General features: G+C 57.9%; 1 protein-coding gene across 1 annotated transcript; it reads left to right on the forward strand.

Moving 5' to 3' along the window:
• Positions 1 to 672: 672 nt before the first annotated feature.
• ATP13A1 (ATPase 13A1) lies at positions 673 to 17,001 on the forward strand. Its single transcript, XM_004760841.3, has 26 exons — positions 673 to 1,109; positions 3,259 to 3,348; positions 3,464 to 3,654; positions 5,341 to 5,413; positions 5,641 to 5,796; positions 5,927 to 5,996; positions 6,077 to 6,183; positions 6,691 to 6,820; positions 6,948 to 7,003; positions 7,570 to 7,696; positions 7,777 to 7,914; positions 7,994 to 8,114; positions 8,465 to 8,622; positions 9,037 to 9,212; positions 9,283 to 9,393; positions 10,399 to 10,524; positions 11,352 to 11,460; positions 12,938 to 13,137; positions 13,224 to 13,320; positions 14,497 to 14,657; positions 14,729 to 14,843; positions 14,934 to 15,130; positions 15,934 to 16,076; positions 16,257 to 16,368; positions 16,452 to 16,595; positions 16,681 to 17,001. Exons 1-26 carry the CDS (start codon positions 708 to 710, stop codon positions 16,789 to 16,791), a joined length of 3,621 nt encoding a protein of 1,206 aa, XP_004760898.2. The 5' UTR covers positions 673 to 707; the 3' UTR covers positions 16,792 to 17,001.
• Positions 17,002 to 18,265: the final 1,264 nt, after the last annotated feature.

Below are 18,265 nucleotides of genomic sequence, written 5' to 3' on the forward strand. Positions count from 1 at the left end.
TGAGCCACCCAGGCGCCCTACAATAGCATTTCTGTAACAGGAAAGTAAATATCACAGAATACATGTAATTTCAAATAAACACCCATTTTTCATATTTTTATGTTAAAATAACAAATTTGTGTGTGAGTGTAATCATTATTACTCGACCGCTCTTCTCAGCCGTGTTGGCTCTGTAAGCCCGTGAGCTCCAGTCCTGCCCAGGACCCCAAAGGAGGGGCCTCTCCCGCGGGGAAACCGTCCTGGGACCCCTGCCCCTAATAAGTCCCATCCCTTCCGCCTGTCCAGGCCTCGCCCCCAGAACCACAGCACTTCTATAATTGACCCCGCCCCCGCAGTGTTCAGGCTCCGCCCCTGACAATCCAAACTGGTCAGTGCGGAGTAGTCCCCGACAAGGGCTCCCCTCTTCCGGTTCGGGTGTCAAGGTGGAGCCCAGCCCGCCTCGCCTCTTCCGGTCCCAGTCCGGCGTGGCAGGGCCAGCAGGCAGCTTTAGCCCTTTCAAGACTCTGTCATGGCCGCGCCCTGCCTCTCCTTCCGGCCTCAACTTGTCATGGCGGCGCCCTGAGTAACAACTTTCGAACCTAACTCCCAACCATCTCCGGCCCTTCCTACCCTCCGGCCGCCAATGGCAGCGCCCGGGGATCACCGGAAGTACAACTTCGGAAGTGAGGCGGTGCTTCTGCCCGGAAGCGAGCGCAGCGCTGGGAAAGATGGCGGCGGCTGCGGCGGCGGCGGTGGGCAACGCGGTGCCTTGCGGGGCCCGGCCTTGCGGGGCCCGGCCCGGCGGGCAGCCCAAGCCCGGGCCGCAGCCACGCACCCTCCTCGCCGCTGGTCCGGCGCTCATAGCGAGCGGCGACGAGCTGGTCGCAGCCGTGTGGCCGTACCGGCGGCTGGCGCTGCTGCGGCGCCTCACGGTGCTGCCGTTCGCAGGACTGCTCTACCCCGCCTGGCTAGGCGCCGCGGCTGCCGGCTGCTGGGGCTGGGGCAGCAGCTGGGTGCAAATCCCTGAAGCCGCGCTGCTCGTGCTCGCCACCATCTGCCTCGCGCACGCGCTCACCGTCCTCTCGGGGCATTGGTCCGTGCACGCGCACTGCGCGCTCACCTGCACCCCGGTAAGTGCGCGGGCACGAGCCCGACCCCCGCCTGGGTCGGGCCTTGCGGCGGGTCCCGAGTGGCGATGTTCCTGTCAGTCCGCACCCCATCCCGGGCTTCCCATTTGCTGGGCCTGAGTCCCCAACGGTGCCCTCTGGGTGGCTAAATCCTGGCCCCGCTACTGACTTGCTGTGCGACCCTGGCACGGGTTACTTCCCTTCCTTGGAATACCTCCCTGGTGTGGTCATTTAGATTCAATAGGGTAATATCTATAAAAAGCTCAGTGTAGGCTCCGGCATAGTCTCTCTTTGGTTTGGCTTGTTAATGCTAGCTGGCTTGTTATTGCTACCATACTAGCGAGTACTAGGTGGTTTTTTTTCTAGAAATAGTGTGTCCTTATCTTGGTTTTGAAAGTGTGAGGCTAGCCCTGCGGGGTGAATTTCCCTATCTGTGGAGCTTGGTTTGAGAACTCTGTTGTCCATTGCTTAGAGGCTCTTGAAATGCACTTGGATTGCAGCATTTAAGAGTAGCAGGAGCAGTTTGTCAGCAAATGACAACTACTTGGAGCCTCTTCTTATCTGCCTCCAGGATGATGGTGGTGACAATGAGGACTTCTGTTGGAATACAACAGCCTGGTAGCACTTCTGACCCTTAACCCCAAGGTCTGGATAGGGAGAGCTGCCCTGGGTCAGCAGTTACTGTTGGTGACTGCACCACTGCCCTCTGGGCCTGCCTCAGTTGACACTGGCATATTTGGGGCCATCTAGGGACACCAAGGTCCTGCCAGCCTCCCCTTTGATCCCACGTTTGCGGTGCTGAAGAAAGAGGGAAAGGGAAGATCCTGAAGGGCTGCAGAAAGAGACGGGAAGGCCCCTGTCTTTGACTCCAAACATGGACTGAATCCTTTCTCTTCTGAGAGAATGGTTTTCCCAACAAGCCTTATCCCAGGGGAGGGGCTCAGACTTACAGGTAGCTTCAGGTCAGCACAATGAAAGACTTCATTGAGGGACCGGAAAATTCAGGGAAGTTGGAAGGAGCGTGACACCACCCCACACTTCCAACAGTCTTTTTTGACCAACAGCTAAAAAGCATGTTAAATTCTTCCAGGAGGACAAGGAGGAGCTAAATGACCACAGGGTGAGGATGGGCACATCTGGGTTTGCATCAGAGAGCTCAGACAGGGGTTCTTCTCTTTCGGTTTCACTTTCTCCTTGTGTAAAATGAGAACCGTAACATCCACTCGCCTTGCCACTCTGAGAAGCAGCAAAAAACTGCCAAGTGCTTGGTATGGTGGTGGCCCTGTGTAGCACTTTGCCCTTTTATTCCCCCCACGGTGTTACCAGCGTTTGTTAAGTCTTTGTTGTTCTTTTCTGCCCACCCAGAGGCCCATGGACTCCCCGAGGGACAGGGCCTTTCTCCTTTGTCCTGAGAGTTACCCTTTGGCACCTTGGCCAAAAGCACACACACCACAGGGGCTGGTGGCCGGTGCAGCAGCAGTGAGATGGGGGCAGCCCAGGCTTGAGAGCACACTACCTGACTCTCATCCAGCGACTCCAGGTCGTAGGTGCTGAGGAAACAGCAGTGAACAAACAGACAAAATCCCTTGCCTTCATGGTGCTGGTGGGAGAGGTAGGGCCCGCGCTTAGCTGCTGCTGCTGCTGCTAAAAAGAGGAAAACCTGGGCAGAGCAGAGGAACATTGTGAGGGTCCTCCTGGGGTGGGGGGTCTCCTAAGAAGGTGACGTTTGAGCCAAGGCCTGGAGCTGACTGTGACCCTATGTTTCAGGCAGAGATAACGCTCGTGCTTGAGCCTCCTTGTCCCTCGTCACTTCGGGACATGAAATGAGTAGTTGAGAGAGGAGATGCAGAGCAGCAGCAGGCCAGTGGGCTGTGACAGGGCGTGGTCCACGTGGTCTGAGGGTGCAGGTCATGCAGGGGACATTCTTCCTGTTTGAGTTCGGCAGGGCCCCAGGCACTGGGTGCTGTCCGTCACTGAGATTTTATGATAGGAGACCAGACACGTGGTGAGGTGGTGTCTTTGTCTCAGCGACATACTGCAGAGTGGACAGGCCAGAGCCCAGAGCTGGTGTGCTTGCAAACTCCCGGGGCTGGGTGGGCTGTGGAGCTGGGAGGTGGAGAAGGGCTCAGCTGTAGCTCTTTGCCTCTCATAGGAGTACGACCCCAGCAAAGCAACCTTCGTGAAGGTGGTGCCAACCCCCAACAATGGCTCCACTGAGCTTGTGGCCCTGCACCGGGATGAGGTAGGGACCAGCTGCCGGGCTGCTCAGCATGGGGCTTGGGTGGGCCTTCCAGGCACCAACAGACGGACACCCCCAGGTGCGGGCCTTCTGCCATAGACAGCACCTCCTCCCACAGGGCGAAGACGGACAAGAGGTGCTGTCCTTTGAATTCCAGAAGATCAAGTATTCCTATGACGCCCTGGAGAAGAAACGCTTCCTCCCTGTGGCCTTTCCCGTGGGGAATGCCTTCTCGTACTACCAGAGCAATAGGGGGTTCCAGGAGGACTCAGAGATCCGTGCAGCTGAGAAGAAGTTTGGGAGCAACAAGTGAGTCCTGGTGTCCCCATGTGTGGTGACAGGGCTGGTCCTCTGCCCATGGTCACAGCATGGACTCCTGGCCAAGCCAGGGGCTCCTTTCCTACTTCTGCCCTGCCGCACTCCTGAGTCCTAGTGCCTGGGAAAAGGGGGAAATGGGGTGGAGGGGTCCAGAGTACATGCCAGGTGAGGATGACGGCCACTTTTTGAGAAACATGCTCTAGTCCTGTCTCCCCTGGACTTTCCTGCTGACAGGGACCCTGGTGGGCTCTCCAGCAGGAACACATGTGGCTCTTCATGGGAGCCTAGCCCGAGGCCCCAGAGAGACTGTTGATCCTCGTTTTGTAATTATTGTAGGGTTTCTCTTTGGTTCTGAATTTTTCTTTTAAGTGTCAGTTGTCAGCGTGCTCCTCTTAATCCTCCCAGCACTTTGGGAAGAGTGATAAAAGGAGTTGTTGGTGATCACCATAGCTCTCCTCGGTGCCAGGTGTGAGGGCAGATGCCCTGTACACGCTCCCTCCCTTCAATCCTCGAAACCACCAGTGCCCACATGTGACTGGGAGGGGCAGAGCTGGGCTTCAGACCCCCTTGTTCATCATCAGAGCCCCTGGCCCTGCAATCATGAGAAGGCCTCCACCTGAAAACTCTCAGAACTTTTAGGGAATTCTTCCCCGACTCAGTGTCTTTAATTATTATAAGCTGTATTATCATAAGTAGCAATGTAATGGGAATTTTTTTTTTTAAAGGATTTTATTTATTTGACAGACAAAGATTACAAGTAGACAGAGAAGCAGGCAGAGAGAGAGTGGGGGAAGCAGGCTCCCCGTCAATCAGGGAACCTGATGCGGGCTCGATCCCAGGACCCTGGGATCATGACCTGAGCTGAAGGCAGAGGTTTTAAGCCACTGAACCACCCAGGCGCCCCATAATGGGAAGATTCATAAGAAGTTTTTACCTATCCTCCCTGCCTGAGGTCAGCCTTCATGGTGGCCTGGGATGTCGCCTTTCCCACCTTCCCGGCTCATGCAGAGTCACCCAGATAACACACAGTGGGGCCTGGTGGTGGTTTTTTGTTCTCACTACAGCGGTTGCTTTTTCTCACACCCCGTACCTAGGACATATCTCCAAGGGCAGCGCGAGGGGGCCCTGGTTGACCTGGCTGGTCCCCTGACCAGGCTGGGCCACTACACACAGTGCCACAGAACATACCTTTAGGCCCTGCTTCTCAAATCCTGGGACTTTTATGAAGGGAGTTTCAGGAAAATTTTAGCTCCAGAACTCCCTGCTCTGACTCAGGGTGGGGCTTAAGCCTCAGAAGACTCAGCAGTGCCCAGCTGCCGGGCCTTCTTTGTGGCAGCTTCAGGGCTCCCGTGCCACAGTCGGGTGCTCCTTCTCTGCCTGCCTTCTTACCCAGCCTGATGACAGGTTCTTACACTAGCCCCGCTTGGGTGGGCGGCTGCCTGAACAGCCTGTCTGTTGCTGCTTCGGAAGCTTTACCTGGGTTCTGTGGAGGCAGGCTGGCAGCAGTTAGCAAGCTGGCCCCAGTGCTTCCGGGACATGAGAGCCGTAGTTGAGTAGAATGTGCCTTCTGGCTTCTCATTTCCCGGGGAGGCTTGCAGTGCCCCGGGTCGGGGATGTCCAGTTAGGGCCTCTGAGGCCTCATACCTGAACAGGATGTGGGGGTCTGGTCTCTTGCAGGGCTGAGATGGTGGTGCCTGACTTCTCGGAGTTGTTCAAGGAGAGAGCCACAGCACCCTTTTTTGTGTTCCAGGTAAAGCAGCAGCTTGGAGCCTATTCCACCCCTTTCTTCCTCTTCCTTGGGGCTTTCACAGCCCAAGCAGCCTCCGTCTCCAGCCCTGAAATTCTCTTTGTGTCCTCATGGGTCTTAGCCCCTGGGTGGAACAGCCTTTGGTGTGCCTTCCCAGCCTCCACAGGTGTCTCCGTGTGCTCCCGTGGATGGCCGGGCGGGGGTGTAGACACAGAGGCTGTGTCCTGCAGGTGTTTTGCGTGGGGCTCTGGTGTCTGGACGAGTACTGGTACTACAGTGTCTTCACGCTTTCCATGCTGGTGGCCTTCGAGGCCTCCCTGGTGCAGCAGCAGATGCGCAACATGTCAGAGATCCGGAAGATGGGCAACAAGCCCCACCTGATCCAGGTGTGGCCAGCGGGGAGACGGGGGTTGGGGGGAGACACCTGTCAGTCTTGGGGTGGCCCCAGCGCTAGGGAGGCACCTGCGTTGTGCGCACTGTGGGACCCAGAGCTGACGGGCCCTCACCTCTGCCCAGGTCTACCGGAGCCGGAAGTGGAGGCCCATCGCCAGCGATGAGATTGTCCCCGGAGACATCGTCTCCATTGGTGAGGCGCGCTTCTGGTCTGTCCCGGTGGGAGCCCTTTCTCTCAGCTCCCCACGCCGATGTTCCTATCCCTTCCTGCAGGTCGCTCCCCACAGGAGAACCTAGTGCCGTGTGACGTGCTGCTGCTGCGGGGCCGTTGCATCGTGGACGAGGCCATGCTTACCGGGGAGTCGGTGCCACAGATGAAGGTGCGGGGTGGGGCACGGGGGTCCAGTCTACCTAGGTGTGCCATTGGCCTTGTTGGTGGGGGAGGCAGAGGGCTGGTGGCTGGGCCACCATCCTGCCCAGGCGTGGATAGAGGAGGGACGGAGCCCTGGCCCTCGAGGCTAGAAGAGGAGGAGGAGAAGCAGTCACTGGAAGCCGCCAGATTTCCTGGTGGTCTTGCCCCCTGGAGGAGGGAGAGCTGGGTGAGAAGAGGGAAGGTGAGAGAGGCTGCAATCGTCAGGGCTTGTCCAGGGGAGGGACCAGAGACGTCGGACTGAGGTGGACTGAGGGAAGCCAGGAGTGCACAGATTCTCAAGCCAGTTGCCAGATCACGAGGAGTTGATACTGCACGTGCAGTTGGAGAGAAGACAGTGCGGGCTGCCCAGTCAGATATGCTGCCTTAGGCCAGAAGCCCTGCGGGGGTCAGAGTGACTGGGGCGAGAAGGGGGCTGCGGCGGGAGCACCCTCACCATCCTCTCTTTCCTCCTTAGGAGCCCATCGAAGACCTTAACCCTGACCGGGTGTTGGACCTCCAGGCTGACTCCCGGCTCCACGTCATCTTTGGGGGCACCAAGGTGGTGCAGCACATCCCCCCGCAGAAGGCCACCACGGGCCTGAAGCGTAGGTGCCTTGGGGGTCTGGGGGGTCCTGGCCCCGCCACCCCCATCCCCAGCCACCTCATCTGCTTGGCTGTGAGGGAGTAGGGATGAACAGACACACATGATGCCTGTCTTGTTTGTCCCTGCAGCTGTCGACAACGGGTGTGTGGCCTACGTTCTCAGGACCGGATTCAACACATCCCAGGTGTGGACCCTTGTCTGGTTCTGGGGAAGGTTGGTCCCAGGGTGGGTGGCAGACAGTTGAGATGGTGGCTCTTTCAGACCCCAGGACATCCCTGCCACAGACTTATTCTGACACCACGTACCAGCCTGGGGCCAGGGTGCGGATGTGAGCCCTACACCAGGCTCACTGTCCTCTGCTGGGGTTCTAGTGCGGAGCACACACAGCAAACAAGCTATTGCCATACACACTGGGGTCATGGTCAGAGTCCCGACCATAAACTCTTCACTAAAGTGTGATGCGGGCTGCCTCGTAGAGGTGATTGGATAGACCTCTTTCTGGAAGACTCCGACCCCTATCTCAGCCACTTTTTTCCCTGACCCCCAATTTCGCGCCACTGGTCTCTATAGCCCTTAGCTGAGCAGCAGCCACCAACCTAGCTGTGTGGTCCCCTGTGTATGGCTGCAGGACTCAACAGGTGGGCCCAGGGCAGGCACTCCCCATTAGCAGAGGGAGAATCTGGCCCTGGTACTCTCGGGTGCAGGAGGCCAACCCTGCCAGGAAAGGCCTCTAATCCTCTCGCTCTCTAGGGCAAGCTGCTGCGCACCATCCTCTTTGGAGTCAAGAGGGTGACTGCAAACAACCTGGAGACCTTCATTTTCATCCTCTTCCTCCTGGTCTTTGCCATTGCAGCAGCTGCCTACGTGTGGATTGAAGGTATGTGCTGGGGCCCCTCCCCTGTTGGTGGGCCGTGTCCCCACGGACGGCCCCCAGGCTGGCAGGCCCTGTCTCTGCAGGCACCAAGGACCCCAGCCGGAACCGCTACAAGCTGTTTCTGGAATGCACACTGATCCTCACCTCGGTCGTGCCCCCTGAGCTACCCATCGAGTTGTCTCTGGCTGTCAACACCTCCCTCATTGCCCTGGCCAAGCTGTGTGAGTGCCTGGGATGGGGCTGGGGTGCTGAGTGGGCTGGGGCCTGGCAGAACCCCTGACCCTGGGTCCCCACTTCCAGACATGTACTGCACGGAGCCTTTCCGGATCCCATTTGCTGGCAAGGTAGAGGTGTGCTGCTTCGACAAGACAGGGACCCTGACTAGCGACAGCCTGGTCGTCCGTGGGGTGGCTGGGCTCAAGTGAGTATGGGTCGCCTGGGCCTCTTGCCTAGCAGGTGGCTTTCTGAGATCTTAAGGAACAGACAGAGAGCACCTGCTTGGAGCTCTCACCATGTACACAGAAGTCTGATTGGGGGTGGGGGGCTCCCCTATATTTCTCAGTGTGACAGCAGTATAGTGGCTCAGCTCCATCCCAGGCAGCCATATGATCTCTAGGGCGTCCACGAGATGGCCATAGGTATCACGAGGACCAAGACTGCATCTCTCAGCCCCTGCAACCACTGGCATAGAGTGGGGGCCCATCCCTCATCCTGGCTAGCAATTCCCAGGGGTCGCTCTGCTCTATAACCAGCTGTTCCTTCTCTTTACAGAGACGGGAAGGAGGTCACTCCTGTGTCCAACATCCCTGTAGAAACGCACCGTGCTCTGGCCTCATGCCACTCCCTCATGCAGCTGGACGATGGCACCCTTGTGGGTGACCCACTCGAGAAGGCTATGCTGACAGCCGTGGACTGGACTCTGACCAAAGGTGAGGGGCTGGAGCTTCGGGCCCAGCTGGAATGAACGGCCAGCCATAACCCCCCCGGGAAGACGTACTGCACCCCTCAGAGACACCCATGTGTCCAACACAGGGGCAGGCAGGCCCACAGTTCTGATGGTCCCTTAGGTGGGTGGGCACAGGCTCATGTCTGGCCTGAGACAGTCCACCTCTTGGGAGCAGAACCTGCCCCACCCTGCCAAAAGCCATGGTCAGGGTCCTTTGGGAACAGGTCTCCCAGTTCTGACCCTTCCTGAAGCAAGGAGCACCCCCCACATCTCCCCACAACCCGTAGGGTCTGGGTCTGGGGGTCGGTGGGGGAAGAGAGGGGCGGAAAGGGAAGGCGGGGGCTTGGCTGCCTCTTTGGAGCGAAGGCCCTCAGGATTCGTACTTATTTGTTTCCAGATGAGAAAGTATTCCCCCGAAGTATTAAAACTCAGGGGCTGAAAATTCACCAGCGCTTTCATTTTGCCAGTGCCCTAAAGCGAATGTCCGTGCTCGCCTCCTATGAGAAGCTAGGCTCCACTGATCTCTGCTACATCGCGGCTGTGAAGGGGGCCCCTGAAACCCTGCACTCCATGGTGAGCCAGCCCCGGCCCCGGGGGAAGGGGGGCGCGGGGCGGTCGGTGACATCCCCTGCGTTCCCTGCAGTTCGCCCAGTGCCCACCTGACTACCACCACATCCACACGGAGATTTCCCGGGAAGGAGCCCGAGTCCTGGCGCTGGGGTACAAGGAGCTGGGGCACCTCACCCACCAGCAGGTAAGGGCCCAGGCTTTCTACCTGTTGGCCCCTTGTCCATACAGCCTTCTGTTTCCTGCAGCTTCACCATGAGCAGGCAGGATTCTGTCTTCCTCCTTCTGGGCCCCTACCTTGGCAGGCCCTGAGTGGCACTCAACCCCAAGTCCCTTTTTTGCTGCATGCCCTGCCCCTTATGGGGCTCCATGCCATCCTGGCTCTTAAGGCCACTCCCTACAGAGCACAGTCGGACCCCACCTCCATCCAGCCTCTTAACCCACGCCCTTGGGTCCTCACACCTCCCAAGGGATCATCAGGAGGCACCTTGGATTCCTTTCTCCAGCCCAGTCTGTCCCTGCCCTGCCCAGCCACCCCGTTACCATATGGTCATGGGGTGGCTCCAGCTCTGTCACATACCATGTCCTGTCGGTTATTGGCCCTACTCCCACCTCCGCCATCAGTACTGCTTTCTCTGCTTCCCCCTTACCTCTCATTCAGTCCACTTCTACCTAACGGCTGAGATATCCTTCCAGAATGCACAACAGGTCGTGGCTCGGTGCCCTGCCCTCAGAACCAGCCTGCTTGGTGCCACTCCCTGAGCTGGTCTGCCCCATTTCCCTGTTTTCATTTCTTGTGGCAGTTAGCGTTCTGATTTTTGTTTATTATACATCTTTTCTGGTGGAAGGCAAGCTCTGTGAGGGCAAGAGTTTGGGGTTTCTGGTATGAGATTCTAGGTGAGCATGTGCTCAGTGAATAATAAAAAAAGGTTTGACTTTACTGTCTTGAAAGCTGAGTTACACAGGCTCGTGCCCTGCTGTTGCGCACAGCAGGGAGTAAAGGCCCTCTGGTGGGGGGACCACGCAGCACTGCCAAGGCCCCGTGGGTCCAGGGTGCCTGGCGTCCTCCCCACTTCTCACCTAACCCTCAGATGTTCCTCCTGTAAGGATGGGCCAGTCTTGACCTCCTCCAACTGCAGCTCAGAAATGGAGCAAAGATGGGTCATGAGGGTATCCCTGTGTCCCTACACAGGCCCGGGAGATCAAACGGGAGGCCCTGGAGTGCAACCTCAAGTTCGTCGGCTTCATCGTGGTCTCCTGCCCGCTCAAGGCTGACTCTAAGGCTGTGATCCGAGAGATCCAAAATGCATCCCACCGGGTACAGCTGCTGGACCCCTCCCCGCTGGGCCCCAGGGGTGTGTGGGCAGGTGGGTGGGTCTTGGCTCCTTCTTCCAGAGAGGATGATATGGTAGCAGAGGACAGTTCCTCCCTCAGTGGGGCAGGTCTCAGTAGCGAGGGTGTCTTTCTTGAATTTTGGCCGAGCGCCATTTTGGTTCTGATGCTGACGCTGTCCCTCATCTGAGGATGCTCTGGCTCCTCGCCTGTGCCCACCTTTCTCAAGTTGCGTCCTTGGCCCCCAGCATTCCTGGGAGGTGAGGGCGATTCCCCCACTGCACCCCATCCCAGAGAGGAAGTGCGGGGCCGGGACAGGGAATGTGGAGGCAACTCGAGGACAGGCCACATGCATCTGTCCTGTGGTTTCTGTTTTCTAGTTTGGGACTTAGGGTGCAGTTTAGGCTGTGGGAGGTGAGTGAGCAGTGTCAGATGTGGTGACATGAGTAGCCCCCACCTGGCCCTCAGCTGTCACAGCCCATCTTCCCGTCCCCAGGCTCTCCATGAAAAAGCTGGAGCATCTGTCCCCCACTTCCTGGGGCAGCTTCCAAGCCAAGAGGGTCCACAGCAATGGCTGGTTCTTAGTCTATATTACAAAGAAAGGCTGTGGGTGTTCTCAGTCACATACATGTGTATCCATTTGCATAAAACGCTACCAGGTTGGGGTGGATTGTGGCCCCTGGAAGCCCATTCTGCATCAGAGCCAACACCTCTTTCTATGGCTCTCCTCAGAGGGGCCTCAGCCACCAGGTCTCCAGGCTGGAGCTCTGACCCACTGGACCCTGCCCCATGGAGCCTCTGTCCTCTCCGCAGGTGGTCATGATCACCGGTGATAACCCGCTCACTGCCTGCCACGTGGCCCAGGAGCTGCACTTCATTGAAAAGGCACAGACACTGATCCTGCAGCCTCCCACAGAGAAAGGTGAGGTACCTTGGGGCTGTAGGCTGGGGGGAACCTGAATCCAAGAACAGCCCCTGTCTGGTGGCCCGCCGGCATCTCAGGCCTGAGCGAGAACACCCAGTGTCATCTCGAACCTGTGAACCCCAGCCTGTGGAACATGGCTGCGCCTTGTCAGCACGCTTGGGCCCTTGGGCCGAGGAGCTCCACACCTGCATGTCCGGCAGTGTGTGGGCCATCACTGGGTTTGGGATCAGGGACAACTGAAGACCGGGATGCTTGGTTGTCATCAGACTAGGCCGTGTTTCCTATCCTCAAGCCTGCTATGGGCCTGGCACGCTGCCTGTGCAAGGTGAGGGCTCCCCTCCTTAGCACAGGGATGCTGGCACTCTTGCTCGGCATGGCCAGACCCCAGGCAGAGGGCTTGGTATATGTGACTGTGTTGATCTCTCTGCCCCATATGGGAGGCCTTATCCCTGTACCACGGAGGGGGAAACGGAACAGGTGTGCTGCTGGGGCCCCCACTTTATAGACAGGGAGATAGAAGTAAACTCACCCTACCTCGGCCAGTCAAGTCACACTGTGACTAAGGATTTGAACCCAGATGTCCCAACTCCAGAGCTCACGGCTCTGGTCACTCCTGAGTATCCAAACTGGGTGCAAATGGTGACCCAAAGTAGAGGCAACTGAGGGGCAAAGCCAGCCCCAGCACCTCCCAACTGGTGGAGTGTGGAGTCTGTCAGATGCTGACAGGTGGTTCCTGGCCAGAGAGCCACACAGGCTGCAGGTTAGAGAAGGGTGCGAGCTTCTGGAACGATGCCAGGTTCTAGAATTTCGCAGCCCTTCTAGTCTGCACTGTTGGTCCCAGATCTCTCATCTCTGTCTCGGCTCCAGACACTAAACTCTTGCGGAGCCTGGAGATTGTAGGCAAGTGTCCCCGAGGTGGTTAGCAGGACCACCGATTGGCTGGTGAAGCTGCTCAACAAAACAGCCACAGCAGAAGCCAGATGGAGATGGGTTTCCCTCCTGGCCAAGACTGCCCAGATGAGCTATGTAGTGCCTGAAGGCGTCCCTCAGCCCTGCTGCTTTAAGCTTAGCATCTGTCCATCTAGAAAGAGGAAGTGGCTGCCAAGCAGGGTCTGGCCCCAGGGAAGTGACTCAGGAGGCCCTGGCCCCAGAGGAGCAGGGTTTCAGGCAGGCCCCAGGCTCAGAGGTGCCTTGCCCCTGAGGTTAGGCTGTCTGGGTTTGAATCTGACCATCGTGTGGTCTCAGGCCAGTGGTCTAGGCTCTGGGTTCTTGAATCCTTTATAGCAGAAGGTTCTGTGAACGTCTGGGGTTCCTGGGGTCTAGGGTGCAGGTGTAGACAGGGATTGCTAGGGCTAAAGAGGGGTGAGGGCCAAGAGGGTACTTCAGAGAGATGAGACTGGGACGAATTAGGTGGGGTCCACTTGAGGGGGACTTGCTGAACCCCTCTCTCTGACCCTGGGCTCCGGCCCTACAGGCCGACCCTGCGAGTGGCGCTCCATCGATGGCAGTGTTGTGCTGCCCCTGGCCAAGGGCTCCCCAAAGGCGCTGGCCCTGGAGCATGCGCTGTGCCTCACGGGCGATGGCCTGGCCCACTTGCAGGCCGAGGACCCCCAGCAGCTGCTTCGCCTCATCCCCCACGTGCAGGTGTTCGCCCGTGTGGCCCCCAAGCAGAAGGTGTGTATAGAAGAGGCGGTGGGGGAGGCAGGCAGTGCCCTGGGGACGGCGCACAGCCCTCACTCAGCCTGTCTCTGTGCATGTAGGAGTTCGTCATCACCAGCCTGAAGGAGCTGGGCTACGTGACCCTCATGTGTGGCGACGGCACCAATGACGTGGGTGCCCTGAAGCATGCTGATGTGGGTGAGTCCCACGAACTGATGGACTGTCCCTTCCATCACTGTTCTGCCCACGTGGGCTTGGTGTCACAGATGCGTCACCAAGGGAGTTCTTTGAGGAGGCAGTGAGGGCACAGGGCAGGCGCCAGTGGGATTGGGGATCTGAGGAGCTATAGGCCTAGAAGGGATAGCGGTATCTGAGGAGCAGTGCAGGGGTATGGGCGTGGCGGGCACCTGGGAGCATCAGGAGCCAGCGAGGCTCCAGGGGCAGACACAGCAGGGTTCAGGCCTCCTGGCCTTGCGTGGGGATCAGCTGGGGGGCTGAGGCCAGAGGCCAGGGAGAGCTGGGACAAGTGAGGATGCACAAATGGGAGCTGAGGCATTTGCCAGCCCTCCATAGCCTTGGTTCGCTGTCAACAGAATGCGGTCAGCAGATTGGTATTTACAGACCAACCTGACCATATGTGGTGGCTCAAGTCTGTTAACCATCCGGCTCTTGACGGTGGCTCAGGTCATGATCTCGGGATTGTGAGATCAAGGCCCGTGTCAGGCTCCAGGCTTGGGATGGAACCTGCTTGAGATTCTCTCTCCCTCTGCTCCTCCCCTCCCTACACCCCTCACCCCACCTCTGTTCACGTGCACACTCTTACGGGGGGACACACAGACACTTTTTTCCTCTTAAAAAAAAAAAAAAAGAAAGAAATCTACCTGATGTACTTAATAGCATTTTCCAAATCCTTAGCTGGTTTATTAATTGACACATATGCCCTAGATTATGATCCTTGCTAGTAGACCATGGAAATATGCGTGTGTGTGTGTGTGTGTGAGAGAGAGAGAGAGCACGCGTGTGTGCACACACAAGCAGGGGGAGCGGCAGGCAGAGGGAGGAGAAGCAGACACCCTGGTGAGCAAGGAGCCCAGTACAGGGCTCGATCCCAGGACCCTGAGATTGTGACCAGAGCTGAAAGCAGAGGCTTAACCCACTGAACCACCCGGATGGCCCTGGAAATCAGTTGGGTGTATTTGGGTTTTGCAGAAAGTAAGGTCTGAAACTAAGGTGCTCTCTGAGGCACTCTGTGGGGAGATCAGCTGCGATGGGGAGGTTTGGCCCCTGTGAGCAGACATCTCACTTAGCACAGGACCAGCAGGCCTGGGGTGACAGGCTCCTCTAGGTCCAGACACACTCACATACCTCCCCTAGGTGTGGCACTCCTTGCCAACGCCCCTGAGCGAGTTGTTGAGCGGCGCCGACGGCCCCGAGACAGCCCTGTCCTCAGCAGCAGTGGAGGCCGGGCCCCCTCCAGGGCAGCCAAGCAGAGGTCAGGGCTCCCGCCCCCCGAGGAGCAGTTGGCCTCTCAGCGGGTAAGTCACAGGAGGTGGGGGTTACTGCCCCCTTTGGTGGCCAGGTCTCACCCCCGCTGCCTGTGCCGCAGGACCGCCTGAGCCAGGTGCTGCGGGAACTCGAGGATGAGAGCACACCCATTGTGAAGCTGGGGGATGCCAGCATCGCTGCCCCTTTCACCTCCAAACTCTCTTCCATCCAGTGCAGTGAGTCCCCCTACCCCAGTCCCTCCCCCGGGCCCGTCCTGATGTACCTCCACGCCCATACCTTCCTCCCCTCCCGTGCCCCCGCTGCAGTCTGCCACGTGATCAAGCAGGGCCGCTGCACACTGGTGACCACGCTGCAGATGTTCAAGATCCTGGCACTCAACGCCCTCATCTTGGCCTATAGCCAGAGTGTTCTCTACCTGGAGGGTGTCAAGTTCAGTGACTTCCAGGCCACGCTGCAGGGGCTGCTGCTGGCCGGCTGCTTCCTCTTCATCTCCCGCTCCAAGGTGGGCTGAGGCACAGGCAAAACAGGGGTTCCCTCCCCAGACCAAGAATACCCTCAGCCTCTTTGGGCCGGCTAGGGAATACTGTTAAAGGCACCACTACGTGTCACCCGTTTGTCTTCCCAGCCACCCTCAGGGTGGAAACTGTAATCCCGCATGTTACAGATGGGGATCAGGGGACAGGCCAGGTGCACACCGAAGCTCCCCAGAATGACACGACTTGGCCCCCAGCACTGTCCACCAGCTGGGGCCTCAGGTGGGCTACACAGCCTACAGGCAGAAAGGACAGATGGGAGAGGGTTATCACGACCACTCAGAAAGCATTCAGTGTCAGTGGAAATACAAAGTGGGTCACAGGCTACAGGGGATGGTCTCGGGATCATTCAGGGGAGCCTTTGTGATGCTCGAAGAGCAAGGTAAATTTCTAGGAAGGAGGCAGAAAGGGCATAGATAGGTGTGGGCTGATGAAAGAAGCATGCAGGGGCTGGGGGAGGTGGCTTGTGTCAACCACGAACACCCACTGGGTCCCAGGGAGGGCTTTGGTTTGTTCTAGAACAAGGGGGAAGGGGGTGGATTTTAAGCACCCTGTGGCTGCTATGTGGAGTATAGGCCTTCAGTGAGGGTGTAGTGGAATCCCGGCTAAGGGGCTGGGGAACCAGCAGGGCCTTGGGGTCTGGTGCTGACTTGTAACTTCCAGGATTTGGTGACTGCTCTCTACATGATTCTGGCTAGGAGGCTGGGAGTGGGGGGTGGGTAGGCCCAGGGTGAGCCTGGACCCTGAGCGCCCCCCCACCCTGCCACTGCAGCCCCTCAAGACTCTCTCCCGAGAGCGGCCCCTGCCCAACATCTTCAACCTGTACACTGTCCTCACGGTCGTGCTCCAGTTCTGTGTGCACTTCCTGAGTCTTGTCTACCTGTACAGCGAGGCCCAGGCCCGGAGTCCTGAGAAGTGAGTGCTGGCCTGGCCCGGGGCTTGGGGTGGGGCAAGGTGCTCCTAGGGGTGGCAGTGTCCCAGTGGTGGTGGGTGCAGGAAGGTGAGCATGCAGAGGGGTCGACCAGGCTGAGACCTGGCTTTGTGCAGGGATAGTGTGGGTCAGAGAGTGACCCTGTCCCCTCTGTGTCACTGCAGGCAGGAGCAGTTTGTGGACCTGTACAAGGAGTTTGAGCCGAGCCTGGTCAACAGCACCGTGTACATCATGGCTATGGCCATGCAGATGGCCACCTTTGCCATCAACTACAAAGTGAGGCCCCGCCCCTGGCGAGTTTGCCCTGCCCACTTTTGGGCGCCTGTAGCACGTGACTGTCCATCTGTCTGTCCCCACAGGGTCCACCGTTCATGGAGAGCCTGCCAGAGAACAGGCCCCTAGTGTGGAGCCTGGCCGTGTCGCTCCTGGCCATCGTGGGCCTGCTGCTTGGCTCCTCGCCTGACTTCAACAGTCAGTTTGGCCTTGTGGACATCCCCGTGGAGGTGAGTGGCCCCGTGGGTGTGGCCCCAGGGCTCAACCTGGGCCTCTCCGCAGGCACTCAGTTCACCAGTGCTCCTTACCCTGCAGTTCAAGCTGGTCATCGCCCAGGTCCTGCTTCTGGACTTCTGCCTGGCGCTCCTGGCCGACCGTGTCCTGCAGTTCTTCCTGGGGACCCCGAAGCTGAAAGTGCCTTCCTGAGATGGCAGTGCTGGCACTTGCTGCCTGTGTTAGTGCCAGCGGGCGGGAGCCCCAAGAGGGAACACTGCCCCCATGGTGAGGTGGGCCCGGCCTTGCCACCAGGACTGACCAGAGCTGGGACCACCCCACAGCCACCTGAAGGCCTGGCTGGCAGAATCAGCCCTGGGCCGGCCCCTTTGGTAAATAAAGCCGCATCCACCATTTTAAGAAGCCCTGCCTCCACCTGTGTCTGCACTACTGGAGGGGTTCCGGTCCGGCCTCCTCCCTGGGAGCCACGAGGTCATTAACAACAACCCTTGCCGTCAGGATATTCAGTGCTTAGATGGGCTGAGCTCCAACCCCAGAGGCTTGTGATATTTCCTAATTTGACAAGCGCCTCCAAGCGTCTGTGATGTTTCAGCTTCATCTTCTGGTCTCTTAGGCACTGGTGGAAACTTTTAGGATCAGTGGCATTTTCTTCTCTTCAGTAATATGTGAAATAACAGCACTCCTTCCTCTCACAGTGTGTTAGATGTGAGGAAGTCCCGTTCAAATTGTTGCAGATGCTACCTCTGGTCACGCTTGCCCCGAGGGCGCCATTCATCATTTGTCAGCCCAGCTTTGTAGCCCGGCTCTGCCCTTGTACTGACACCGTCCTTCCGTACAGAGGGCACGCACTCATTGCAATTCAGGAATTGTGAAGTAGGCAGCATGAAAGCAGAGTCATGGCTGTGGGAGATGTCCTGCCTTCTCAACAGCTAAGAACTTTAGAAAGCCAAGTTATAAACCTGTTTCTATTTATTTACTTATTTATTTATTTAGAGAGAGATAATGGGTAGGAGTAGGAGTATGGGTGGAAGAAGGAGAGAGCCTGAAGTGGGCCTCGATCCTAGGACACCGGAATCATGACTTGAGGTGAAGGCGGGTGCTTAACCGAGTGATTAACCGGGTACCCAGTAAATCCGTCTTTATTTCAAACTAGGAGTTCCACTAGGGGTACGAATGCATTTTTAGGACTTGGACAAGTTGCGTGTGAGAATATGAGGCCTGGTATCCAGGCCCAGGCTTGAAGACAAACTCTGCCTCCCTGCTGATATCCATGAGGGGCTCACCACCCTTTCCCATCTTCACTCCTTGGTCATCCTCAGCAGTCTGTCCCTGTCCAGCTTCCCTATCAGGAGGACTGTGACCCATAGCCCAAGGAAAGCCCTGGGTTCCAAAGCAGGAAAAGGGCAGGGACCATCAGTGAATGACTGTGAGCATCACATGGGACGTGAGCACAGACCAAGGTGTATGGAAGTGTAAGGGTGTTGGAACCCACCAGGCAGAGGGACTATTGTGATCACTTGGAATCCCTGAGACAGTTTGAGCCAACAGGGAGGCAAGAACTCTGAACTTGGGATTTGTTTGCTGGGAATGATTTGCTGGGTGCTCAGGGTGGAGATCTATGACCCCTGTTCCTGAGAGAGGTGCTAGGGGGCACTTCTGGTTGTAC

This window comes from Mustela putorius, unplaced genomic scaffold, assembly GCF_011764305.1.
Source record: "Mustela putorius furo isolate JIRA1106 unplaced genomic scaffold, ASM1176430v1.1 tig00000095_pilon_pilon_pilon, whole genome shotgun sequence".
Lineage (NCBI taxonomy): Eukaryota > Metazoa > Chordata > Mammalia > Carnivora > Mustelidae > Mustela > Mustela putorius.

What these genes read in the sequence shown, in the direction of transcription:
- ATP13A1 (XM_004760841.3), top strand. Translation starts at nt 708, where the DNA reads ATGGCGGCGGCTGCGGCGGCGGCGGTGGGCAACGCGGTGCCTTGCGGG. An exon ending in CGTGGGGTGGCTGGGCTCAA is followed by an intron (nt 8,115 to 8,464) that starts GTGAGTATGGGT and finishes TTCTCTTTACAG; the next exon opens with AGACGGGAAGGAGGTCACTC. An exon ending in AGCAGTTGGCCTCTCAGCGG is followed by an intron (nt 14,658 to 14,728) that starts GTAAGTCACAGG and finishes CCTGTGCCGCAG; the next exon opens with GACCGCCTGAGCCAGGTGCT.